At 40.8% G+C, this 27,859-nt stretch overlaps 1 protein-coding gene and 1 long non-coding RNA gene across 3 annotated transcripts; one reads left to right on the forward strand and one right to left on the reverse strand.

Annotated features, from left to right (window-relative positions):
- Positions 1-234: 234 nt before the first annotated feature.
- lsm3 (LSM3 homolog, U6 small nuclear RNA and mRNA degradation associated) lies at positions 235-8,460 on the reverse strand. The gene is made up of 4 exons (XM_068340021.1): positions 8,311-8,460; positions 7,555-7,665; positions 7,128-7,223; positions 235-1,304 (listed from the first exon to the last, which is right to left on the reverse strand). Exons 1-4 carry the CDS (start codon positions 8,329-8,331, stop codon positions 1,224-1,226), a joined length of 309 nt encoding a protein of 102 aa, XP_068196122.1. The 5' UTR covers positions 8,332-8,460; the 3' UTR covers positions 235-1,223.
- LOC137611879 (uncharacterized) lies at positions 8,067-27,322 on the forward strand. 2 transcript variants are annotated; one of them, XR_011038790.1, is made up of 5 exons: positions 8,067-8,088; positions 9,473-9,584; positions 25,066-25,180; positions 27,003-27,102; positions 27,183-27,322. It is a non-coding gene; the product is annotated as an uncharacterized lncRNA (long non-coding RNA). The 2 variants fall into 2 exon arrangements; XR_011038789.1 differs by lacking the exon at positions 8,067-8,088 and having other exon boundaries at positions 9,366-9,584.
- Positions 27,323-27,859: the final 537 nt, after the last annotated feature.

Here is a 27,859-nt window from a genome sequence, read left to right on the forward strand (position 1 = left end):
CCTGGTGTTTATACAGTATTATTCGTTATGTAATGCCTGAGCAGTGGATATATACAATTTCCTCCAGGATTAATAAAGTATCTATCTATTTAACAGAAAACAACTAAGTCTAGTGCCTACTCTAGTGACACGCTTATGAGGTGTCAAACCTGTCCTTAATCATTCTATTTGGAGATCTTTTTTTGTTCAGTTTAAAAGGTAAAAAATATGACAAATGTGGCCAACAGTATAAAGTCAAACTTCTCTAACCACATTTATGAGAGAATAATGTTACAACTACATACAAAGCAGCATGAAAAGAACAGCTGACACAATACACAAGGAAATCATTTCAGAGCTCAGCCTCAACCTGTGTTACAAGAACCTATAACAGTCACATCCTCCGGGTTACCTCTTTACTGGCAAACTGGTTCTCAGCAGTCAAGCTATGGCCCCCCCACAGGGTTGCAAGATGCTTATTTATGGGGCCAGAGATAACTTTAACATTCTATTATGATTACAAAAATTGTTTTTTTAATCATAAATCTTGGTTGTATCTGATTCTCTTTTTTGGAACAATTATCCTTTTTTTATTTCTCATTTAAAAGAAGTACTATAAAGGTTGAACCCATGTCATACACAATTCAAATTGCTGATTTTATTCACAAAACCAAATGAGAAAAATATTTATGTATCTGAAAAACTTAAGCATGATGTCTTTCAATAAACACAACAAAAAGTATAAGTAAAAATTGTGAACCATCCCACAGGAAATCAACTTTCTGCAAATTTATACAGGTCAAGGAATTTGAGTAACTAAAAGGTTTTCAAAGTAAAATATCTCTACGGACATTTCAAAATGACCTCCAACCCTACTGTTTAACTCTACTAAATGATACAAAATGCTTTTACAGACAATGAGCATCTTTAAATGAAGGTCAGGAAATGCAGTTAATGTTTCAAAGAAAATTAAATGAAGCATCCTGAGCGTTTGAAGATAAACAGCAAACTGGAATTACTTAATGTATAACAAATTCAATAAAAGCGAAACAAAGAGCCTTCTCGGTCAAAAATACGACAAGTAGTCATTATCAATCAGAACATTGTTTTACAAATACGAACGGATCCCTTGAGTCAGAGAACTCTTGTGTGTGACCTACAGGACCTTAAGACATCTCCCACCATACCCCTCAAAAACCTTGCCACTGTCAGGAGCTCTCCTTCACACCAGGAAGATGTCAAAATTAGCCCACTCGCAGAGGTGGAGCTACAAGGACAACGCCATCTCCTCTGACAAACAGCATGGGAATGTTCCTCTTGGTTGACTGAAACACACAAATGACATGTCTTAAAGATTATACGATAAGCAGGATAAAAATGTATTCACTCAAAAAAATATTTAATAAAAGAGAAAAATACATCAAAGTATTGATTGTTATAAATGGGTTATCTATTTTGACAGGAGCTTATCTGTATCTACATAAATTCACATGTGCATGTGCTCGGTGAAAAATTTTAATTTCTGTCTTTCTGTCTCAATTTCCCTTCGGGGATCATGATAAGTATACAGAATTAAAAAAAATTAAATGAAAAAACCCCCCAACATAACAAAGGAGTAAATACTCCCTGCGCGTACTCTATTAATTACAGTTAAAAGCACATTACATCCAGAAGTGAAAGCGCCACTGTCACCTACTGTTGCAAATATGCAATTAAATTTTATTCTGTTGCGTCAATGAAGACACCAACGGTAGTTTCGCCATGCACCGGGATCGCATGAGTTCCCCCCAGGCACCTCATCACAGCCCCCTTTGGAGAGCCCACTGCACTATTGAGACTCAGTGATGTGAGCCCAGTCAAGCACAATGATGTCAAAGCATGGCTTTGTGGGATTTATCATTCCGTACTGGACTCTTTTTCTTTTTGTGGAATTACATCATAAGACCTATGGCTGTGTGTTTGGCCATTGTCCTGCGGAAGAATTACTTTGGGGGCCAATCAGATTCCTCTATGATGATATTGCACATCAAATACGTACCTGCCTTTTCTCAGCATTTTGTATTTGGAAATTAGTGTCAGGACACCTAAACAAATAGTAGGGCTGCCACAGTTAATCGATTTGTCACGATTATGTAAATTATTAAAATCGTGGACAAACAATTTAGTAGTCTTTTTTTTTTTATCTTTGCTTTTGTCTCGAAACTGCTGCTGCCCCGTCCACTGCTGCTTCTGCCTTTTTGTCCTTGACACAAGTGCACAGTAGCGGTAACCGGGGTAAGCCATGATGCCACCGAAAGTTATACCAGCTGGGCTCTGGTACCATGGCTACTAGCAGCTACGGCGTTCAAATGTGTGTTATTTTATGGGATATGCAGAAATCTTTCCCGCACTCACACAGCATAACTACATTGTCGCTTGTTGTTGTGCTCAGTCTGAGAGTGTGTTCCACAAACTGACCTAGGGAACAAACTTTGGCTGTTCCTCACAAAGCCTACTAAACAGATAATCATGTTTCAGTTGATGATTATATTTCAACCAACACATGAAATAGATGACCAGTAAGGAAAAAGCGGTGATGAGGAGGTGTTGGGCAGGTTTGGTATCCAGGAGAGGAATGCAGAAGGACAAATGGTGGTGGACTTTACAAAAAGGATGGATATGGCTATAGTGAATACTTTCTTCCAGAAGAGGCAGGAACATAGGGTAACCTATAAGAATGGAGGTAGGGGCACACAGGTAGACTACATCTTGTGTAGATGGTGTAATCTGAAGGAGATCAGTGACTGCAAAGTAGCGGTAGGCGAGAGTGTAGCCAAACAGCATAGGATGGTGGTGAGGAAGATGAAGAGGGAAAAGGCAGAGCAGAGGACAAAATGGTGGAAGCTGAAAAATGAAGTGTGTTGCAGGACTTTTAGGAAGGAGTTAAGGCAAGTTCTGGATGGTCAGGAGGTGCTTCCAGATGACTGGACAACTACAGCTAATGTGATCAGGGAGACAGGTAGGAGAGTAGATAAGGAGACTTGGTGGCGGAATGAGGAGGTACAGGAGTGTATACAAAGAGGTTAGCTAAGAAGTGGGACACTAAGAGGACATAGGAGAGCAGACAGGAGTACAGGGAGATGCAGCAGGGTGAAAGTAGAGGTAGCAAAGGCCAAACAAGGGGCTTATGATGACTTGTGTGCTAGGTTGGACAGTAAGGAGGGGGAGACTGATTTATACAGGTTAGCAAGACAGAGAGACAGATGAGAAGGACGTGCAGCAGGTTAGGGTGATTAAGGATACGAAAGTAAGTGTATTGGCAGGTGCCAGTAGTGTGATGGCAAGATGGAAAGAGTACTTTGAAGAAAGAAAAAAAGAAAGCATACTTAATTAATGCCCAGGGGGAAATTACATTATCACTCAGGTGCACATTTTTTTTGTGTTCGTGTTACAGGTCGCTTAAACACAACCACAGCACACAAGGGGGCCTGTAAGCATGCAGTTAGTACACACACAAAATCAAACTGTACATGGGGAGACAGAGGGACAGGCAGCGACTTTCAGGGCGCGCCCCAATTGAGCAGCTTGTAGGGGGGAGGGCGCCTTGCTCAAGGGCACCTTGGCAGTGGCAGGGAGGTGAGCTGACACCTCCCACCGTCAGCTCACACTCCAGATATGTCCTGGCGGGAGTGGGACCTGATCCACCGATGGCTGGGCAATCTGTCATCAAGACATCTGCTCCACCAGGAGTTAATTTTACTCCCAAATACTTGGATTTTGCTAGTTTTTATTTGTCTTCTGCCTCTTCATTCTTACTGTCCACAGAAATATGTCTCTTTGTCTTCATAAATTTATGATTGATATTTGTCCAAAAAAGCACTGATGGTCTTTTTTTTTTCAGAGGCATGGTGATGATGCAAGATTAACTACTCTCTCACTCCTGTGTGCAAAATGAGCAGATGTCGTGTTGCCGTTACTCTCGATACAAGTCTATTTTTACGGGGCTGAATTCCGCAGATGAGTCTCGCGCGAGACATAATGGCGATTTCCAGGTTTGAAATTAAAGTGGAGAAATGGATAAATTGTGAATATTTTTTGTTGCAGTTAATATTTCTTAAGCTGCACTTAATTTTTTTTTTTTTACCTTAGAAAAAGGTAAAATACAATAAAAGGTAAAATAAAATAAATAGCCCATGCTCTCACGGTTGTTCTAATGGACTGTGATGCTGTAAATGGAATGGAAGTGCATTTTTCCTAATATTATATCGCGGAAAAAGGTAGCATCGATTTTTTTAAATTTATTGTAAGCATTTAAAGCTTGCATTCCTGGGACGCATGCTCTCCGACAATCGTGCATCCCCGTCTAAAGTTATGCATCAAAGACGCAAAGACGCACGCAAACGAGAACACTGTCTACCGCTGAGCCACTGCCGCCACGAGAGTTGATGAAAGGGGAAAATGAGAGAGAACGAAGACTAGAAGAGGGGCTGTTGTGGTCCAGGAAGTAGCAAAGATTAGTCTGGATTAAATGAGGAGGGCATAGAAGAGGATGAAGAATGGAAAGGGACTCAGTCCTCATGATATACCTGTGGAGGTTGGAAAGTGTCTAGGAGAGTATGCAGTAGACTTTCTGACTGGGTTGTTCAACAGGGTCTTAGATAATGAGGAGATGCCTGGGGAATGGAGGAGAAGTGTGCTGGTGCCCATTTTTAAGAACAAGGGAGATGTGCAGAGTCGTGGCAACTACAGAGGAATAAAGCCGATGAGCCATGCAATGAAGTTATGGGAAAGAGTCGTTGAAACTGGACTAAGGGCAGGAGTGAGCATTTGTGAGCAGCAGTATGATTTCTTGCCAAAAGATTAGTACTATTTATGCAGTATTTGCTTTGAGGATGTTGACAGAAGTACAGAGAAGGCCAGAGGGAGCTGGATTGTGTTTTTGTAGATCTGGCGAAAGCTTATGCCAGGGTGCCCAGAGAGGAACTGTGGTATTGTATGAGGAAGTCTGGAGTGGCAGAGAAGTATGTTAGAGCGGTGCAAGACATGTATGAGGACTGTAATACAGTGGTGAGGTGTGCTGTAGATGTGACAGATGAGTTCAAGATGGAGGTGGGACTGCATCAGGGATCAGCTCAGAGCCCCTTCTTGTTCGCTATGGTGATGGACAGACTGACAGACGAGGTTAGACAGGAATCTCCTTGGGCTATGATGTTTGCAGATGACATTGTGATCTGTAGTGAGAGCAGGGAACAGGTAGAGGAGAAGCTAGAGGTGGAAATTTGTCCTGGAAAGGAGAGGAATGAAGGTTAGCTGCAGTAAGACAGAGTACATCATGTGTGAATGAGAGGGACCCAGGTGGAAAAGTGAGGTGACAGAGAGATCAAGAAGATTTTAGTTACTTAGGGTCATCAGTCCAGAGCAATGGAGAGTGTGGAAAAGAGGTGAAGAAGTGTGTACAGGCAGGATGGAACGGGTGGAGAAAAGTGTCAGGTGTGATGTGTGACAGAGTTCCAGAAGGAAATGTGTACAAAACTGTGGTGAGACCAGCAATGTTGTTTGGTCTAGAGACTGTGTCACTGAGGGAAATACAGGAGACATTGCTGGAGGTAGCAGAGATAAAGATGCTGAGGTTCTCTTTGGGAGTGACCAGGATGGATAGGATCAGGAATGAGTACATTAGAGGGACAGCACATGTTAGAGACTTTGGACATAAAGTCAGAGAGGCCAGACTGACATGGTTTGGACATGTCCAGAGGAGAGATAGTGAATATATTGGTAGAAGGATGTTCAAACTGCCAGGCAGGAGGCCTAGAGGAAGAACAAAGAGGAGGTTTATGGATGTGATGAAAGAGGACATGAAGGTACTTAGTGTGAGAGAGGGGGATGCAGAAGACAAGGTTAGATTCGCTGTGGCGACCCCTGAAAGGAAAAGCCGAAAGGAAAAGGAGAAGAACACTTCTTTAGTACTCATGATTGGGGTCCTACAAAATCCCGAGTTTTTGTTGTTTTGAAGGCAAAGGATGGACACAGCTAGAAGTGATGTGATTGACATTTTTCTTGTTTGCTCACTTTTGCATTCTGTAAATGAATAAATGTAAGCACTCATTTTCTATTCTTGAAAGCATTCTTAACAACAGCATTTTTTCACACCTGCCTAATACTTTTGCACAGTATTATACTGTGCAAGATGGATTGCTGACATACTTTGATGTTAACCGAACTTCAGTATCACCTAAAAATATTGTTTCATCTCAGACATTGGTAAAAAAAAACAACACAAAAAATAACAAAACACAAAACTACTTTTTCTTAGTCATGGTTCTTTTATGGGGCTTTCATAACTTTGAAGATTTATTGTAGACAAAGGCAAAAGTGATGAATCCCACATCCAAAATCATGTTTAAAACAAGAACCAATGCAGTCAGAGATTGCAAAAACCGCGACACCCCTGAATTCAAAATTTTACTCTGAAGTACTTGCATACGTCGAAAATCAAAGCTGGTGCTCTGACCTACTTTCATACATCAAAACAGTTGCTTTGATCTGCGGTCTTACACTGGCCTTCTTCCTCGTCTTTCTATCTTATTCAGTTGCTGAGTGTCCAAAAGTTAAAATTTTACCTTGACCTAGTTGTCTCAAGGTCAAGGTCATCATCTCATTTTCATCCCCTTTGCCGCCCAAGTAATGTGCTTTAGGTTTCACCTTTCTACGGGTGCAAGAATATTTGGTGGACTAACGGACGGACACACAAACGCTGACAATTACAATGCATCACCGCTTTGATGCAGGATGTAAAAATTAGTAGGTAACACTAGTAGTAGGTAACACTACGTCCCAATTTCTTTCACATGCCTCACTGCAAAGCAGTTTTAGGAGGATCCAAAAAAAACAATATGCAAGGTTCTCATTATCATTTGAAAGGTAACCGCAGTTAATATTTCTTAAGCTGCACTTAATTCTTTTTATTTTTTACCTTAGAAAAAGGTAAAATACAATAAAAGGTAAAATAAATAGTCCATGCTCTCACGGTTGTTCTAATGGACTGTGATGCTGTAAAAGCTGTCAAGACAGTCCCCTCTATCACAGCTGACAATTTGATCACCAAGAAACTCCTCTACAACAGTTGCTTTTAAGTAAGATGCACCAAGGCCAAACAATATATGTTTTACCTTGTAGAGTTCTTCATATGTCTCCTCGTCAATCTCCACTGTCGTAACAGTCTCCTCCACTTCACCCAAGATCATATTCAGATGTTGGTCATAGGCCTGGGATGCACAGAAAATGTTACAAAATTTGTCTCACAGACCAAAAAAATGGGACTGAGGTAAGGGGAAATAAATTTAAGAGATAAAATAAATTAAGAGACCGATGATGGAATGCGCTTAAAAGTACTTGTGAGATTCAATTTAATTCCGTCAAGTGTTTTTTGAGGAGACACATTGTTCGCTGTTACATAGAACAATGGACAAGTGTAAGCAACACACAGAAAACTACAAAGTTAACTACTGGAGAACAACTGCATAATGTACGGCCAGACACTTTCGAAATTATCTGAAAAATGTACAGACATGAGCTGCTGTGGAATGTATGGCTTACGTGCAGGCGGCCTCGGAGTTCGCGGTCATTCCTCATCTTGACATAGATCCTCTCATCTAGACTGAGTCTGATCAGATCAAGAGGCTCCTCCACAGTGTTAGTTGTTGGTTGCTGGAACATTACAAACGACGTCAGTGAAACTGTCCTTAACGTGTGAACCCCGGTACTGACCCAGGACAAGTAATGAGATTACTTTTTACCTGCAGCTGATCTGTAAAACTTTGAAAACCTTAGAATATATTTAACAATAGTTCAGTTAGGGGAGACTGCCCGTCATCGGGTCAAGGTAGGTTGCTGCGTTAAATCAAATCACATGGACTAGTAGAAAAACTACAGGATGTATTATGTTTTCAAATATATGACATTTAGCAGCAACTGATTCTCTTCTTTCTGGATGTGTTGAGTCCTTCAGTGTACAACGATCTAGAAATCTGACGTGTGATGGATGGATTCCTCAGTTTCGACAAGTTCTTAAAACATACCCGGACATCGCTACAACTCAAAGTCAACACAAACTGGTTCACATCAAGTCAGGTCCTGCTGTGTATTTTACACTTTTTCTCCACTGCTTTAAAAACACGAACCTCAGATGAACCGAGCAAACACCCACGTTTCGTGAACCAGACGGTAACATTAGATGCTAACATGCTAACTTCTACTACTAGCTGATTTAACAGGACGGTCGGCATTGTGAACAGAATAGCAGGTATTAAACTGTTACTGCTTCTCGGCCTACATCAGAAAAAACATTAATACCTGCTCAACTTCGTCCGCCATGACTTTAATGTTAGCGCCAGTTGGGTTAGGTTACTTTAAGGTAGTTTAACCTGACTGGTCTGGAGCTTTTTTTCTTGAAACGTGATCTTTTACGTACTTCCTTTCTTGAAGTTGCCAGGTCTGATATTAGCATTGATATTACGTTAGCATTACCTTAACTCTTAGACCCCTGCCCTCTTTTGGCCGATTTTTGGTACCTCTGATGTTTGTCTCAATGTACCACATTGAAAATGATTTAACATACCTATGCTTGGTATGTTTTTCTTCAGCACAACTTCAGCTATATGAAGAGATAGTTATTTATTGACATGTTGGGGCAACATAGACACACACAGTCAAATTCGAAAATGGAAAAATTGTATTTTACTGCACATGCAGTAAAATACATGCCAAGAACATGCTCATCAAATTGATTTTGAACTCCCAAAAGGTTGCCATAGACTTATAACTATATATGTTATAAGTCTATGGCAAGTTTGTGTCACTTATGCCACTCTTCAAAGGAATTATTCAAAATAAGACAGAGTGCCCCTTGAAATGTACGAATTGCGAGACATGTTTGAATCACATGAATAAATGCAATCCAGCTTATACAATGGCGACTGTATACGCCTGCCATCTGATTATACCAATAAAAGAAGCCACTTGAACCGCTTGTCTTAGATCAAATGTAAACAATCATATCTCTGGTTTTCTGTGATCAATCAGCTCCAAATAAAAACCGGAAGACAATTTTACATCTCTACTGTCGTGTAAAGATGCGCACTGCAATCCAGACATACTTTATTTGTTACGAATGGCTTAAAAACATCATGTGATCTGAATGCGAGGGCGCGTTCATAGTGTAATAAGGGTTAAATAATGCAATTTGTTTCCTAAGTAGCAGGCAGGTCAGGTTTCCTGGAATGGCAGTAGTTCAGTCTATCAGGTCTTGGGCCGAGAACAGTAGTGTGGCTTGTTCAAGGCTAATGTGGACCAAAATTTTTGGTATGTGAACTTGCAATGGACAGATGCCAGTTCATCTCCCTTTACAAGCTGCTCATTGCAGCGCACCATGAAGGAGCTTCCCGTTGCTTTGTGTCTCTTCTGCATGGTTGCAGGCCCCTCTGTGAGTAAAAATTGCTCTCCTACTGTCCACCAGACGTCATTACTGGAGGATATAAGAAACCTGGCAACCATCTCCGGTACTTGTCTGTTCTCCCATTCCGGACGTTTCGATACTCCATGTCTCCGCTGGTCTTTCCTCATCCGTGGTGAGTGATGAGTCAAACCCTCGCCTTAATCTTTTGAAGTCTTCCTTTCATTCAGTTTTCTTCATCATTAGCGCCAGTATCCATTGTGTTTGAATGTGTGTGTGTGTGTGTGTGTGTTTTTGTGTATGTATGTGTGTGCGAGCGAGCGCGTGCGTGCTATGGAGGGTTTTTCTTAGTGTTTATTGTTTTTATTTCTGTAAAGAAGTGGTCCCCAATCCCCGGGCCACGGAACGGTACCGGTCTATGAGTCATTTGGTGCCGGGCCGCAAAGAAAGAAAAAATAATTTACATCCATTTTATTTATTTCGGAGTCTGAAAGATGTTTGTTTTTTTTAAAAAAAATTACCCAATTCTCTGTTACATCCGTCTATGTCAGTGGTCCCCAACCACCGGGACGCGACACGGTACCTGGTAAATGAAATAAGGTCAGAGTTGTCTTGGACTGGATCAGGAGATGTCGTTAAAACACACATCATCCATTAAATTCCGCAGTGAGAAGCTAACATGCAGCTTTCCCTTATAATTTCAGATGAATTGACGTAAAGACGAGTAAGCCTGTAAAATTGAGACAAAACCCATGACATCACCATGCGTTGCAGAAGTGTGTCACGCTTTTTTTTCATACGGTATATGTTTGCATCTCTGTGCACCAAGTGTGGATAAGAAAGTTAATGTTTGGGTCACTATTTGTGCACAAATGTTCATCAGAAACTTGGATTTTTATTTGCAATCTTTTTTGTATTTGCATTCTTTTTTCACGTTTTCACAGTGCTACTGTGTGACGTTCATCAGTTATTAATGTACCCTATATTCCAGACCACTTGTTGGACTTTAAATCGTACCAGCTGTTAAATACATAACAGAAGAAAAAACAAAGAAGTCGAACTAAAGTATAAGTCAAATTTTTGGTGAGAAATTTATTGTATAAAATCCGACCAAGAACAGACATTTTATCTTGAAAGGCAAGTTACAGTAATAACCAAGGTTAGATTTGTGAAATTAATGGGGGATTTGTTAATAAATCTTAAAAAAATAAGCAATCAATAGGCCTAATTTTTTTAGGTAAGCCGTTTTGCTACGACTAGCGCCCGCGCTAGGAGCTACCTAGTGTGAGTATGTGCAATCATATGGTTCATTATGGTCAAATGGCTTCTCAATACCCCAACTCCTCGAAAGTTTGCAAAAAAATTCCAACAGTGACAGAGAGTATAGTGTTAGAATTGTTGAGTTTGAACAAACTTTTGAGGAGTTATAGTATTGAGAAGCCATGTGATGATCTCATGATACTTCTGGTGTTTTGCCTTAAACGTCATTTACACACAGATGAACCATAACATTCCTGTATGTGTGCTCATAGGTGGTGAAATGTTAATGCTGGGCCCTATGTGCCTAAATTCCATGAGTTCAACATTCATATTTAACACAAACTTAAAAAGACATGAAATGTTTAATTTTCTGTGCCGGCCAGATGTGGAAGGTGGCCTAAAAAAGTTTCAGGAACATGCATCAGGGCCAATCATGCATGCATGGCTGGGCTTGCACAAGGAGCTAGTATGACTAAGCCACTGTGGCTCAGTGTAAAATAATTGAGCAAGCCACAAAAAGCCACACTCTGTGTCAAAGACAGTGGCGCATAGGCGGATGACCAATGTTCATTGCGGGGGTGTAGGGGGGGGGTCCGGGGGTCTCCCCCGGGAAATTTTTTAGAAAATGGGGTTGTTTTCCTGCATTCTGAGGGCAAAATCTTCTGTTCAGTTTACATACAAAAATACACTAAAGTCAACAGGTCAAGCTGAACTATCTTTACTTCTGTCCTACTTTATGCAGGTATGAATGTGACATTCAACAATTGAAAACTTCAATTCACTATGTGAAGATACAGTCATACAAAATATTACTCAATGTTTACTTGTAAGTTTTACTTAGACTAGAAGACATTTCAACTTTGACCACCACCAACACCATTGGTATGCCATAGTTTATTTTATTTTTTTAAATTCAATAACGTGATTTTTCATTTAAATTAAAAAAGGCATGAGAAATATCAAGCAAGGTGAATACATATTTACATGCATCGCTGGTTGTTCCTGCCGGTCATAGATATCAAAAATCTAAGACTACAAACAAGTATTGATAATATATTTCATTGACCTTCTGATCGGTCTGTCACCACTCCTCCCCTCTCTCAGCATTCACCATTTGTTTATTAATGAGCACTTCAACACAAACTCTACTAGAAAACACTGGATTATTTTGATCGATCATCCTCGCCTTGTCATACACCAATTCGCGGGTTTAGCTTGTAAAAAAACAATATTTTTGTTTTTCATTGGACGAAAGGAGGTCATGACGCGAGTGCATATTTAATGATCGGGAGCGTTTGGGTCACTTCGGCTATTTCCGACGGCATGCTTCGGCTAAATTCCGTCAGCATGCGGAAATAGCGGCGCTGTTGTCGCTAGCGCCGCTCGCTAGCGGAAGTAGCGGCGCTAGCGCCATTCGCTAGCGGAAATACCCTAACGGAAATAGCGAGCGAAAACCACTTCGCACTTCGCCATAGGTGGAGTAAATTCCAGATTGGCTACAAGATTTTTAGACTGTGTAGCCACAGTGGCGCTCTTATTTTTATGGAAAAAATGCCAAAACTTACAACTTTTTCATCGCTATTTCCGCTAGCGAGCGGCGCTAGCGAAAATAGCGCCGCTATTTCCGCATGCCGACGGAATTCAGCCGAAGCATGCCGACGGAAATAGCCGAAGTGACCCGAACGCTCCCGATCATTAAATATGCACTCGGGTCATGACCTCCTTTCGTCCAATGAAAAACAAAAATATTGTTTTTTTTTACAAACTGAACCCACGAATTGGTGTAAGACAAGGCGAGGACGATCGATAAAAAGAATCCAGTGTTTTATAGTAAGAGTTTTTGTTGGAAGTCCTCATTAATAAACAAATGGTGAATGCTGAGGGGGGGGGGAGTGGTGACAGACCGATCAGAAGGTAAATGAAAGATACTATCAATACTTGTTTGTAGTCTTAGACTTTTGATCTCTATGACCGGCAGGAATAACCAGCGATGCATGTAAATATGTATTCACCTCGCTTGCTATTTTTCATGCCTTTTTAAATTGAAATAAAAAATCATGTAATTGAATTTAAAAAAATAAAATAAACTATGGCATACCAATGGTGTTGGTGGTGGTCAAAGTTGAAATGTCTTCTAGTCTAAGTAAAACTTACAAGTAAACATTGAGTAATATTTTGTATGACTGTATCTTCACATAGTGAATGGAAGTTTTCAATTTTTGAATGTCACATTCATACCTGCATTAAGTAGGACAGAAATAAAGATAGTTCAGCTTGAACTGTTGACTTTAGTGTATTTTTGTATGTAAACTGAACAGAAGATTTTGCCCTCAGAATGCAAGAAAACAACCCCATTTTCTAAAAAATTTCCTGGGGGAGGCACCCCAGACCCACGCCCCCCCGCGACGAGTGTTGGTCGTCTGCCCGTGCGCAACTGTCTTGGACACAGAGTGTGGCTTGCTGAATTATTTTACACTGAGCCACAGTGGCTTAGTCATACTAGCTCCTAGTGCAAGCCCAGAAATGTGGTACTTTTAAGATGGAATGGCTGTCGGAGTATATGCAAATAGAACAAGTGGTGAAACTGGATGAGATTTTTTTTTCTTTTTGAGAAAGTTTAAAGCAAGATTCAGATGAAGCCATTAACCTGGACAAAGTTAAAATCTAAGTCAGATTTGTGCATATTCTAATGACATTTATTAAGAGCTTTTATTTATTTATGGATATTAATCAGTAAATGCTGTTACTACTAGATAATTTGTGGGTAGTAGCAATGCTAATAAAAAAGTAATTAGATATTTAAAAACAAAGAGTTACAGGCATTTACACTGTCTCAGAAGCAACAGAACACGTTATTGTGCAAAATGTGAATGTTTTAATGTGAACAAAATGTGATGTCTGAAAGGTGTGTAAGTGTCATTTTTTTCAGAACAGGACCCTAAGCCAGGCCACTACTGGACCTTACCTAACCCAAAGAAGCTCTCTTTCCATGACCAAAGCAGGACCCTCACATATAACATAATACACATCTCATGAAGAACAAGATTTTTGTCTTCTTTTTTTTTCAAGTGGGCCAAATCACTTACATTAAAAATAAACAAATGAAAATTGCTGTTGTAATTTGATTCTTTTAATAAGCCATGTAACTTGCTATGATCCAAGGTTTTGAATAAGTGTGATACTTTTGTGTGGCCACAGCGTGCACATCTGATGTTGCTCATAGTGGTCCGCAGTGTGCTCAGGAAGCTTGTGTGTTTGCGCAGACACATGAAAAATTAGAGGGAACATTGCTTCCTAACTCACCCAAATCCTAGAATCTGAAAAACAAATGCTTCCTGCATCATCAATAGATATATTAAAAAATGAAAAATCTACAGTGAATATGCACAGTTTCTTAACAGTTCAGTTTGTGACGTAACACCGAATGATTAATAGAGTGACTTGACCGATCCTGAGTCATATTTGATTGTCCACCTGGATATGGGCGTGGTCATCCCCGAGGTGGATGCAGTGTGTGGCAATGACCTGGCTCAGAGCTACGCACTGACAGTTCTTCACGAGCTGTTGAAGTCAGCTTGCATTTGGCCGACTAGTTAGCACTGCTTTGGTCAGGTGTGTGTGTGTGTGTGTCCGCCTATTGCGTATCCTCAGCGTCAAATTGAACACATAACCAGTTTCATAACAGATGAAGACACTGTTAAGTCAGAGCTGTTGTCTGGTTTTTGATGAAAAAAAGCAACTTCGGCCTTTCTAAGTGATCTGAGAGCTGCATGTATCCAAAGCAACGACACCGCTCGTTTATTTACAGCCTAATAGATATTCAATGTCACCAGTCAAGGGTTACGTTCAACTGACCCAAACCATTCATCCATTTTCTGTCGCTGGTTTATATGCTGTCGCAGGTCACAGGGAGCTGAAGCCTATCCCAGCTGGCTGAGGGCGTGAGACAGGGGATACTCCGAGCGCGACACAAGTGCACCGCGGAGCCACACAGAGACACAGACAACCACGCACGCACTCATACCTGCGGTCAATGTGAGACCAACCAATAACCTGAAGTACATATTTTTTGGAGGTAGGAGGAAGCCGGAGAATCTGGAGGGAACCCACGCAGACACGGGGAGAACATACAAACTCCGCACAAAGCAGGACATGAACCCGGAAACACCTTGCTGTGTCGCGATAGCGCTATCCACTGTGCCACCGTGCCGCCCCACACCTAAACCCAGCATGTGAAATAATCCAGGCAGAAATCAAGAGGTGAATTTATCACTCATTCCCAGCCTTGTGAGAGACAAAGGGTGGATAGGTTCTTACACACACTCACAGACACAGAGAGCGAGAGAGAGCACATTTTTATCTAGTTTATCTAGTTTTTAAACTAGCTTTTATCTAGTTTAGTTTCTTGTCAGTGTGAGTAAAGTGCTATATTGATGCATTTGTCCTCCTCACTGTGATGTAGGTGAGCGGACAAAGCTAAAGTAGGGACAGCGCCCAATAGCCAATAGTCCAATATACTTAATGAATGCAATACCTCTTGGTCTTACCTCTTGGTAACTGCATTAGCTTAGCTCCTCGTTGTTGTTAGAAAGCAATCTCTCATTGTCTGTGACGATTGTCGGGAAACAGCTTTAATTACGTTCTGTCCGTAAACACCTGTTGTCGTCTCCACTGATTTTTGTCCCATTACCACCACTGCGTGTTTTAAACTATTTGCGATGTTAAGCGGTGGTCTCAGTAGGATCAGCCCTTGAAGTGTTTACACAATGAGCCACAGTGTCATGTTCGTCTGAGAAAGCAGCTTCACACGCAGAAAAATCAAGTTATTAACATGAAAGAAAAACACGAGAAAAATATGAGCGAAATACGTAGTAACAAAGTTAATGAAAATTTCTAGACCATTGCGATTGATCACACGAACCAGGGGGGAGGGAGCTGTTGATAGAAAGAGCTCAGAGGCACGCCCATTATTACGGAGCGTTTCGGGGCAGAACTGATTTTGTCAATATTCAGTCAAAAATATTGTGTTATTAGGCTTAGGTTTGTGCCTAAAAGCATTAGTATTATCCCATAGTATCCCATAGTATTAGTATTATCCAATAGTATTAGTATCCCATATTATGCTTTTTTAAGTCATGTCATTCAACTGCCAGATGTCCAACTACACTGTATTTGAAATATCCGTGGTCCTCAATATCTTTGACTGAATAAAGTCACTTCCGCCCTGAAACGCGCTCTGTGCTACTGGGGGTGCTTCTAAGCTCTCTCTATCAACAGTTCCTTCCCTACCCCCTCACATTCACAGGGGTTTTGTTTATAGGGACCACATGAACGCTACCGCTACCGATCATCCATTGTCTGGAACTTTTTTCAATATTCAGTAGCTTTGGTACGACATATTTCACTTTCTCTCATTTTTCACTCTTTTTTTTTTCACTTTTTCATGATATACAGTATGTTGATTTTTCGATGATAAGCGTGGAGCTGCTTTCTCAGTCCGCTTAATGTAACTCGTGGCTCATTGTGTAAACACGATGAGACCGGCCAATGAAAATCACGGAGGATTTTTTTTTTTTGGGGGGAAAAACTTAGTGTTAGCACGTGGGATAGTAATCAGTGGAGACAAGAGATGATTACAAATAGGATGTAATAAAAGCTGTGTTTCCTGACAATCGTCATGGACAATGAGAGGTCGCTTGCTAACAACACCGGAGAGCTAAGCTAATGCAGTATAATAAAATACCAAAGTATATTGAACTGTTTGCTGTTCTCTACCTTATCTCCGTCCACAAACCTACGTCGCAGTGACGAGGAGGACAAATGTATCAATATCGCACTTAAGTCATTCACATAAGAAACTGTAAATAAGATGAAACGTGCTCTCTCTCTCTCTGTCTCTCTCTCTTTAAAAAAGAGGGTTGGAGATCTCGAATGGAGGACTTATGGCGCTGTAGCCATCAGCAGTTTTATTGCAGTATTGAATCCAACTACGTCAGAATACTGTCTGTTCTGTTGTCAGAAGGAAACTATTTTTCACTGCTTCCTAAACTGTCAGAGACTAGGGATGGCCACGCCCATATCCGGGTGGACAATCAAATATGACTCAGGATAGGTAAATAACTCTATCAATCATTCAGCTTGTTACCCAGGCAACATCAGCCAGTTGGATTGGAATGTGGACAACCCCCTCACCACCCCTCTGTTTTATAATTTTGGGCAGCATGGTGGCGCAGTAGGTAGCGCTTTTGCTGCACAACAAGGTGGTTCCTGGTTCGAGTCTCGCTCTGTGCAGAGATTCCATGTTCTCCCTGTGTCTGTTCTCTCCGGGTTCTCCAGCTTCCTCCCACCTCCAAAAACATGCCCTTTCAGGCAAACTGGCTGGTCTCAAATTGCCCGCAGGTGTTAGTGTGTGTGTGCGTGTTTGTCTCCATGTGGCTCAGCACTGCACTGGTGTCACGCCCGTAATGTACCCTGCCTCATGTTCCCTGTCCGCTTGGATAGGCTCCAGCAACCCCACAACCTGTGACAGCGGAAGAAGTGGGTATTGAAATTAATTAAGTTTTATAACTTTATTATTTATTATTGTATTCTTTTTTTATACTGATCGACTGAAATACTAATATAAAAATTCATATAACTGTCTTTTGTTTATTTTCAATGCACTTGGACGCTGAAGGAAAGTAACTTGTAGGAGCAGTCGCTAGTAGAGTAGACCATTCTTAAGAACAAGGGTGATGTGCGGAGTTGTGGGAACTATAGAGGGATAAAGTTGATGAATCACAATGAAATATTGGGAAGGAGTAGTAGAGGCTAGACTCAGGACAGAAGTGAGTATTTGTGAGCAACAATACCGTGGAAGAGTACCACCGTCGCATTATTTGCTTTGATGATGTTGATAGAGAAGTACAGAGAAGAGTAGAAGGAGCTACAGTGTGTTTGTGACAGGGTAGAAGAACGATGGCACTGCATGAGACAATGAAATGAAAAAATTAAGTGAAGTCAACTTAAAATATCTCTGTAGGGAAATTATTTTTTCCACTCTAGTGTTAGTTAATTTGTTAGTCACAAGCAAATGTGCAGTATGTGTGTACAGGCCCATGAAATCTGTGGTGGCAGAGAAGTGTGTTATAATAGTACAAGACATGTACAAGGGCAGCAGAAGAAATGGATCTAGCAGGCTGAAATGGGTGGAGGAAAGTGTCAGGTGTTGAGTCTGATGAGTCTCTGCTACAATATGCCGAACTTTATAAGACAGGTAGCCAAAAGTCACAGTATTAATAATAGAATAGAGAACAACACACGGAATAGGTATCTGATATGTTAGCGTACGTGTACAGTGGTACCTCTCCTTACGAATGTCTTTACTTACAAAATTTTCTACTTACGAAACTTTTCAGCAGGAAAATATTGCCTCTAGTTACGAAAGAAATTTCAACTTACAAAAGGGAAAAAATACAGTATGGGCTGATACTGGCAGCTCCCACAGGTTCCTGAACGCAACATTCTCATAGTATATTCCTGGCATCCCATTGGTAAAGATTTACCTCTGTGTGGAGCTAGATTGGTGTTTATACAGGGTCCTCGTCATTCAGCCCTCGACCCGTGAAGTGTTCTGATAGTTTTGCGCAAATATATTAACTTTTTGAGTATTCGCTATGGACCCCATGAAAGTGACGGAGAAAAGAGGAAAAGAAAAGATGAAGAAAAGAGTTTTTTTGTCTGTACAAAGCAAGAGATAATAGAAATGCATGAAAAATGGATGCGTTTGGTTGATCTCACCAAAGAATATGTCTGTAATGCATCTACAATCGCCATGTTATTAAAACAAAAGGAAGTTTAAGGAGTTTAAGGCATCACATGGGTGGTTGGAGAAGTTCAAAAGGAGGATTGGAATTCACTCTGTTGTTCGGGATTGTGAGGCAAGAGCGCATGAACCAAAGGGGGCAAAAAACAATGAGGACAGCAGTTAAAAGATAAATGACCATCATTTTTATTCTTTATTCTTTGTTTTTTACATTTTGCACAACTCTCATTAATGTGTAATAATCCAATCGTAACATGTATTTGTTACATATTTTGATGCATTTTTATGCTTTATAAAACATTTATGTCTGAATTTTGGGGGGCTTGGAACAGATTAGGGTATTTGCATGGAAAATGCGTCTCTACTTACAACATTTTCTAATTACGTAATTTCTTCCGGAACCAATTAATTTCATAAGTAGAGGTATCACTGTATTAACATTTATTCAAATAACTATCCCATAAGCAATATAATGTAACAAGACAGTTTGATGTCAGCCATGATGTACCGATTAGAGATTGCCCCTGACAAGATGACAAGAAGCCACTCTGAAGGTGGTGGAAATGAAGATGTTGAGTATTCATTTCCACCCCCTTTCTGATCCTATCCAACCTGGTCACTATCCAAACTGAGTGACTAGGTTGGATAGGATCATAAAGTTCATCTTAGGAACAATCAAGATGAAATGTTTTGGAGACAAAGTTAGAAAGAAGACTTTGATGGTTTGGACACATCCAGAGGAAAGATTGTGAGTGCAGTTGTATGAAAAAGTTTGGACACCCCAGATGATTTTCCTTTATGAAACACTGGTTGTACAGTTCAGCAATTTCAGTTGAATATATCATAAGGGAGATGAACACAGTGATATTTGAGAAGTGAAATTATATCTCTACGATTTACAGAAAGTTTGCAATAGATATTTAACAAAAGTAGGCAGGTGCATAAATTTGGACACCATTGTTATTTTCCTGCCCACCCTCCCGTCATCATCTGTGACACTCCAGTGACCCCTGTAGAGTCCTTCCGCTTCCTGGGCACCACCATCTCCCGGTAGCTCAAATGGGAGCAGGACATCAGCTCCCTCACCAAGAAGGCTCAGCAGAGGATGTATTTCTTGCAGCAGCTGAAGAAGTTTCACCTCCCTGTGAAGATGCTGGTGAAATTCTACACTGCCACCATTCAATCAATCCTCACATCCTCCATGACAGTGTGGTTTGCTGCATCCACGGCCAGGGACAAGGCCAAGCTGCAGCGTGTCACCCGCTCTGCGGAGAAGGTGATCGGCTGCAGCCTTCCACATCTCCAGATTGCTGCTGACCCCTCATCCCGGCCACAAACTGTTCCAGTCCCTCCCCTCTGGCAAGAGGCTGCGATCTATCCAGACCAGGACCTCACGCCACAAAAATAGCTTCTTCCCCACTGCAGTCAGCCTCATGAACAATGCCCCCCCGGGTAACCATTTGCTGCTCACCACTTTGCAAAGACAGCTTACTCGTTGGACTTTTTTTCCCCCCCTGTAAACACCAACCATATACCTCATCTTAATGTAAATTGTAAATAGTTTTTTTATTCCTTATTGCTTCTCTTCCACCTTTTAATGCACCGACACCGCGTCAAGGTCCTCGTGTGGTAAACTTTACTGTGCCCGGCAATAAACTATTTTCTGATTCTGATTGTGATCTACTAAGTATTGATGTAATTTTTTATGCTAGGGTGCCGGAATTTATGCACCTGCCGCCTTTTGTTTAAATAATTATTGCACACTTTCTTTAAATCCTAAAACCTTTTTTTCACTTTTATCACAGTGTTCATCTGCTATATGATATACAGTAGTACCATGGTTTCCAACCACACTTCGTTACAGAAGGCTGTTCGAATAGGGATTTGTTTGAATTCCAAAATCCATTACAAATAATGTAAATGGTCTTAATCCGTTCCGACGCTAAAACTACCTTTTTTCAACATATGTTATTTCATAATGTCATTTATATATCAAATTGTATAGTAATGAAACATATCAAAGACATGTAAAAGAAAGACACATACACGAGAAAGAAAGAAAAAACAAAAACATCGATGTAATCAGGTTAGCCTAAGGTAAGAGTTACCATTGTCTTTTGGACAGAAGTTTACGGTACCGTAACGCATACCATAGGCAATGGAACCCAAACTAAGTGAAAAATTATTAAATACGGTAAACTAAAATAAAAAGCACATTACAGTTAAAGCATAAGAACAATAAAGATAAGAATTTTTACCGTTGTGGTCGTTTGAGTTGGCGTTCGACTTTTTGTTTGACTTTTAAGACAAAAAAATTCCTAATTTTGTGGTCGAATTCCGATTTGTTGGATGTCTAAAGTGTTTGAAGACCAAGGTTTGCGTGTATTTACCTGAAATTTCTGATCCAAACAACCATTCATTTATAAAAGAAAATCTTAAAATTATCGGGGTGCCCAAACTTTTTCATACCACTCTATATTGGTAAAAAGATGTTGAGGATGGAGCTATCGGGTAAGAGGAAGACCAAAGAGAAGGTGGATGGATGTAGTGTGGGAAGTTTGTTGTTAGCGAGGAGGATGCAGTAAATAGTCTGGCATAGAAAAGGATGACACACTGTGGTGACCACTAAACAGACAAGCCGAAAGGAAAAGAAGATTTGTCGAGTTAACTGTTTTAAAGAAGAAATCAAGCATAAAGTCGTGTGTTGGACATGTGCGGTGTAATACCTAAGTGTATTAAAGCTCGGCTTAGCTTCTACACCCCCCAAGGACAGATTTAATTCAGCAGAGGTAAAAACCAGAGAGGGTAGTGGGGCGATTGAGGGATCACCCCCCCCAGTAAGTCACAATATTAACAATAGAATAGAGAACAACAGACGGGATAGGTGTCTGATATGTTAACATACTTATATTAACATTCATTCAAATAACATAACTATACTATAAGCAACATAATGTAACAAGCTTACCAAACTCTCAATCTCACTCCAAATTACTGAATCTATTGAAATCTTCATCCTCGGTGTCACCTCTGAGCAACTCCACCAACTCCAGAGGTAGATGTCCCTCTCTTCCTCTACTGTGTGGATTTTGTCAGAATCAGCATCATTTGTAGTTTGAATTATTCTGGTCTTTCTGAATCCCGACAGGATGGTTTCGGTTGTCACTGAAGTCCGTGTGTTGTCCATTCATCCAATGACTTCCAAGAAAGTTGTATGGTGCATCCTCCTAATTGCTGAAGTCTATGTCCATCATCCACTGCTCCCACGGGTGTTGCAAGACTGCCTCAAACCCCACAACATGCCAGCACCACTGTGAAGTGCGATTCCTCATGACCAGTTGTCACTATATTCAACCTTTTTGGCCCTTTCTTGGTGACACTTCGGCCCATGGGAATGTCAAAAGTGAGACAGATCTTTTCCGCCTCATGTTTCACACCGGATTTTATTATTTTCCAAATACAATCTGGTGTCATGTTGAGCTCAGTTACTTGGAAACTGTTGACCTTGGCTTGGAAATTTGTTGGTTTTTCATTTCTTCCGGCTTTTCCCTTCAGGGGTCGCCACAGCGAATCATTTGCCTCCATCTAACCCTGTCTTCTGCATTCTCTTCTCTCACACCAACTACCTTCATGTCCTCTTTCACTACATCCATAAACCTCCTTTATGCAGTGTAGTGGGGCCAAGCTGTTGTGATGTTTTGATATTAGATAGTGACGCCTTATATTTTTGACCATTATGAGATAGATATTAGATAGATATTAGATATTAGATGTTGTGATATTAGATAGTTGTGACAGTTGTGATATTAGATAGATACTGTATATGTGTGATATTAGATACTGATACCTTACATCACCCTAATCACCCTAACCTGCTGCACGTCCTTCCCACCTCTGTCTCTCTGTCTTGTATAGATAAGTCTCTCCCTCCTTACTGCCCAACCTAGCATACAAGTCATCATAAGCCCCTTGTTTGGCCTTTGCCACCTCTGCCTTCGCCTTACGCTGCATCTCCCTGTACTCCTGTCTACTCTCCTCAGTCCTCTCAGTGTCCCACTTCTTCTTAGCTAACCTCTATTTATACACTCCTGTACCTCCTCATCCCACCACCAAGTCTCTTTATCTACTTTCCTTCCAGATGACATACCAAGTACTCTCCTACCTGTCTCCCTGATCACATTAGCTGTAGTTGTCCAATCATCTGGAAGTACCTCCTGACCACCCAGAGCCTGTCTTAAATCCTTCCTAATAGTCATGCAACAGTCTTCCTTTTTCAGCTTCCACCATTTTGTCCTCTGCTCTGTCTTTGTCCTCTTCATCTTGCTCACCACCAGAGTCATCCTACACACCACCATCCTATGCTGTTTGGCTATACTCTCGCCTACCACTACTTTGCAGTCACTGATCTCCTTCAGATTACACCATCTACACAAGATGTAGTCTACCTGTGTACTCCTACCTCCTACCTAGGTTACCCTATGATACTGCCTCTTCTTGAAGTATTTACTATAGTCATTTCCATCCTTTCTGCATAGTCAACCACCATCTGTCCTTCTGCGTTCCTCTACTGGATACCAAACCTGCCCATCACCTCCTCATCACCTGTTTCCTGCACCAACATGTCGATTGAAGTCTGCACCAATGACAACTCTCTCACTTCTAGCTATGTTCTGCATCACTTCATCAAAGGCCAACCAGAATTTCTCCTTCTACTCCAGCTCACATCCTACCTGTGGAGCATACCCACTAACAACATTGAACGTCACTGCTTCTACTTCTAGCTTCAGACTCATCCCTCTATCTGACACTGTTTTTACCTCCAGGACATTCCTAACAAACTCCTCCTTCTAGATAACTCCTACTCCATTTCTCTTCCTATCTACAGCATGATAGAACAACTTGAACCCTGCTCCTAAACTTGTAGCCTTGCTACCTTTCCACCTGGTGTCCTGGACACACAGTATGTGTACCTTCCTCGTCTGCATCATGTCAAAAAACTCTCTACCTTTTCCTGTCATAGTTCCAACATTTAATGTCCCGACTCTCAGTCCTATACTCTTGGCGTTCATCTTCTCTCTCTTTCTACAAACACACTTTCCTCCTCTCCTCCTTCGATCAACAGTAGTCCAAATTTTCACTGGCACCCTGTAGGTGAACAGGACCGATGGCGGTCATTGTTAACCCGTTGGTTGTTTTTTGAAATCATTGTCCATGCTGTGACATGTAGGTGGTTGCCTTGCATGAAGCGGTAACACCACGAATGTACTCCCACAAAATCATTATTCATCGCCTTGGCGACTACCTGTGCACGGAGACGTAACTGCACCATTGACAAGCCTCTCCCGGTAGAAAATCATTCAAGTACTCATTTGTGTTCCTCTAGCTTTGGCCATCTAGCTTTTAGCCTGTGATTAGCTTTCTATGTTTTCTTCATTGTAATTAGAGTATCCTCTGCTATTCGCCAGACTCGCACAAGTTTTTCTCTCATTCCAAAGTTTGTATCTGCTGTTAGATTATCGGTTTTGGCTGCATATTTCAATACTTGCAAATTATAATCTGCAGAATGTGATTTTCTTTTGGGGGGCACTTGTGTTCAGTCTTTCTCTATGGTTTTTACCAGTTGTTTATAGTTTTAAAATTTTCAGTGGTACAGTAATGTATGTAGCTGATATGGGCTTCCTCCTACCCGCAAAATATACACTTTACATAGACTGATCATTCCAAATAAACTGTATGTGTGATTGTCTGTGAGTGGTTGTTTGTCTTCCAAATGGCTCTGCATGGCATTGTGCTCGGACTGTCTCCTGTCTCTCACCCATAAGTTAGCTGGGATAGACCACAGCAATACCCGGGGACCTGCAATAAGCGGATCAAGTGGTACAAAATTAATGAATTATATATTTTAATGTATACTTGGGTAACACCTGAGAATAAGTAGAAGGACCAGCTAAACAAAGAAAAAAAGTGCCATTTATAGTCCGCAAAATATGGCAGTTGTTTTTTGTTTGTTCATTTTTGCATTAAACACCAGGAAGTGATGAAAATTGCCCATCAGGTTTTTATTATTCCATCATATGATCTGTTTTGTTTGGTCCAACCACCGGTAAAAAAGAAAAAAAAGGACAAATTGGCACATGGCAAGATGACAAAAAAAAAAAAGACAGAAATTCCACATATCGAAAGCACAGCTCATCATCAGGTATCTTTGTTTGAAGTGGACTTTGTTATATTTTTCCATGGTATAGAGTATTTTTTGTTCTTCAAATCTTTTATATTGATGCAGTACTTTCTTCTGTATGTTATCAGTGTACATACCTCCTCTGTCAGTCCAGCCCAGTGCTAAATGCTGGATGTTGGTGTCAGCTGGGGAGGCAGAGCAGAGCAGTGGTGTTACCCATTCCACTCCCTGCTGATTCGTAGCTCTGTGGTGGAAGAGATCCCTGCTACAGATGAAACAGCTTAATTTGTGCTTCTTGCTAGAAGCACTGTTTTTTCAATAACAATAATTCAACGTAGAATTTGACTAATGTGTCCCTTTTCTCCTATGTCAATCATTGCACCTATTTGTATGGTCTATAATTATATCTTGCAGGAACCAATGTCAAGAGACAGGAAGTGACCACAAGATGGCACCAAACAGGACAGCACAACAGGAGTGAAGTTCAAATCCTCAAACCAACGTGTAACCCTGCCTTAACCTTTGCCAGGTGCTGAGACTAAATGTTGTTTTTGTTCTTGTTATTTTTTTAGTTGTTGTTGAACTTAATTTATTCAGGTTTTTCTTTATTTCATCAGAAACAAATCAGACCCACAATCTTTTTTAGAAAGTTGTAGAAAATCAATTGATTGTATTTACTCAGAATTAATGTGCCATTCTATTGATGAACACCAATGCGTGATGATCATGACAGGATGGTAGAATCAGGAATATGCCACTAATTATGGTGATTATGACAGCTACACCATCTCACACCTCATCCAGCAACATACAGGAACCCAAAGACTACTGGATGAAAAACAGCCGGATCATTAAATAGTAAAAATGATTGCTTTCCAGTTTCTCTTTCAAAAAATTAGTTTTGCTTATATTGTTAGCACACCTGGGAGCACCTTTTCTACCTATGGCTTCTCCCTCCAACCTCTCCTATGTCTCCCTCTCTACTCTGTATGGCAGATGTTTAGCTACTGCTTGACGTCAACTACTAATCACGGAGCTGTGTTAGGTGAGGTGTTCATTGTACCAGTTGAGGAACAACTTTGTTCAATAGAGCATAGCAATAGTCCCATAGCTAACCGGCCCCAGACATACTTAGCCGGAGCAGAGCGTTCAAGCTCCAGCTTAGCATTAGAGATGCGACATGTGTTCCTCTTCTAACCCTTACGTACTGTAGGGACCTCCTGAATAATTTGGCCATGCAGATGTGGTCAATCTGGTTCTCAGTCAATAGGTCCGGTGATACCCAGGTAACTTTGTGTATTCTTCTGTGGGGAAAATGCTACCACCAATGACCAGGTTGTTCATTGCAAAGAAGTAGGCAAATTTCTCGTCTTTCTCATTCATGTCGCCCAGTCCGTGTCTTCCCATAACTTCTTCATATCTGGTGTTGTCTTGTCCGATCTTGGCATTAAGATCGCCCATGAGGATGTTGACATCTTTCTCTGGATACTTGGCCATGACATTTTGTAGTATGTCATAGTTCTGGTTCTTAGCTTCTTCGTCTTTGTCATTGGTTGGTGCATAACACTGAATAACATTTATCTTGATCTTCTCTTTGTTCTGAAGGATGCTGTGATGATTCTTGATCCATGTGGTTCCCATCCTATCATAGCTCTTTGTGCTGGTCATGAGAGCATCAGGGCCACACCTACTGTGTGTGGAATGTTGTCTTCTTCATGGCCAGAATACAGCAGCATTTCTCCCGTGGTCAGTCTTCTTTGTCCTGACTGTGTCCAGTGGGTCTCGCTGATTCCGAGCAGTGTGAGGTTGTGGCTCTTCAAGTTATTTTTGTATTGCGTTCAGATGTCCCGTCATATCCATAAATTTCTCTTTATGATTGATGGATCGGGACGTGAACCGGTACCACACACACACACACACACACACACGACCTGATCCATCCTCACATCTGCAGCAGCGCTGTGTGTAGCGCTCTGGTCAGTTTTTTACGTTTTATTTGCAAACGGTAGTTCTTCTATACAATGCAGGAGATGCTTAGTGCACCTCGCCTTGAAACTTTTACCCTAGTTTTTCTATTTCCTTTAGATAAACCCGTCAGAATCATTAAGGAGGAATTCCACAGGACTGCAAGTGAATGATGTAGAAATCTGGTGAATGAATTTGAAATTATATTCTCTTAATGAGATTGTGCTACAACCTCAGAATTAGATTAGTAACTTTAATTTCTTTTAGCATTTCTCAATGTAATTGGCTGCATAGATGGTACCCAAATTCCCAACAAGGTACATGTAGACTGACTACTGTTTCAACATGTTAAAGACTGCATCACAGGTAAACTAACATCTGTCCAGATCACATGTGATGCTGCAGACTACTTTTCTGATGAGGAGGTCTGGGTTTGTTCCTGAGTCTCGGACTCACGGTCTTACCTGAGCAACAGACTGTTACATGGTTAGTAACCTAAGGATTTGCACAATAATTCTCGTCTTCATTTTTTTAATCCACTCTAATGAATCAACTATTCATTACAGGAGCTAGCCTACATCACCTCAGGATGACTCCTGCTGTACAGAACGGCAGAGCAGTGACAGACACCATCTGCCAGAATCATTTCAGAGTCTAAGTCCCCATCACCACCATCACAGCGGGCAATAAAAACATACAATACGGATTTCCTTTGGTCATCTTTATTTCTGACAAATACAAAGTTTGTTAACTACTATTGTAACGATACAAAAACTTTCTAATAGTTAACATGATTCACCTGGGACCATTACCCACCTCTAACTTGTGCTCCAGTATTTCTACAGTATGTCCAGATCTGCCCTCCTAATCTGGAGGTTCTAGTAAACCATTTCTGTTTTCTTTTAGTAAATTCTATAAACGTCTTTAGCGGATAGATGGGAATACATGTGGAGAACATTAAAACATACAGTTGCATATGAATTCCACAGAATGAACCGCTGGTGGACATTGAGCGTCTATTTCACTATAATAATCTGTGCAGTTGGGACACTTCTACTACTGTCCATCCATGCTCTGTTAAAAAAGGATGAGAATGTGTTCATACTTACGTGGAGGATAAATGTCACACTCCAAAAGGTGAAGTAATGAGAAGAGAACATTCAGTAACATAAAATATTAGATCATGTTTGTTTTCTTCAATTTCTTTTTAATTTATTTTACTTTTTAACAATTGGTAACGCCT

The sequence above is a fragment of the Antennarius striatus genome, chromosome 18, assembly GCF_040054535.1.
Source record: "Antennarius striatus isolate MH-2024 chromosome 18, ASM4005453v1, whole genome shotgun sequence".
Classification (NCBI taxonomy): domain Eukaryota; kingdom Metazoa; phylum Chordata; class Actinopteri; order Lophiiformes; family Antennariidae; genus Antennarius; species Antennarius striatus.

Excerpts from the sequence above, each read along its gene's own strand:
- lsm3 (XM_068340021.1), bottom strand. The coding sequence starts at position 8,331 with ATGGCGGACGAAGTTGAGCAG. Across the intron at positions 7,666-8,310 it reads TGGCGGACGAAGTTGAGCAG|CAACCAACAACTAACACTGT; the intron begins GTATTAATGTTT and ends GTAATGTTCCAG. Across the intron at positions 7,224-7,554 it reads AACTCCGAGGCCGCCTGCAC|GCCTATGACCAACATCTGAA; the intron begins GTAAGCCATACA and ends TGTGCATCCCAG.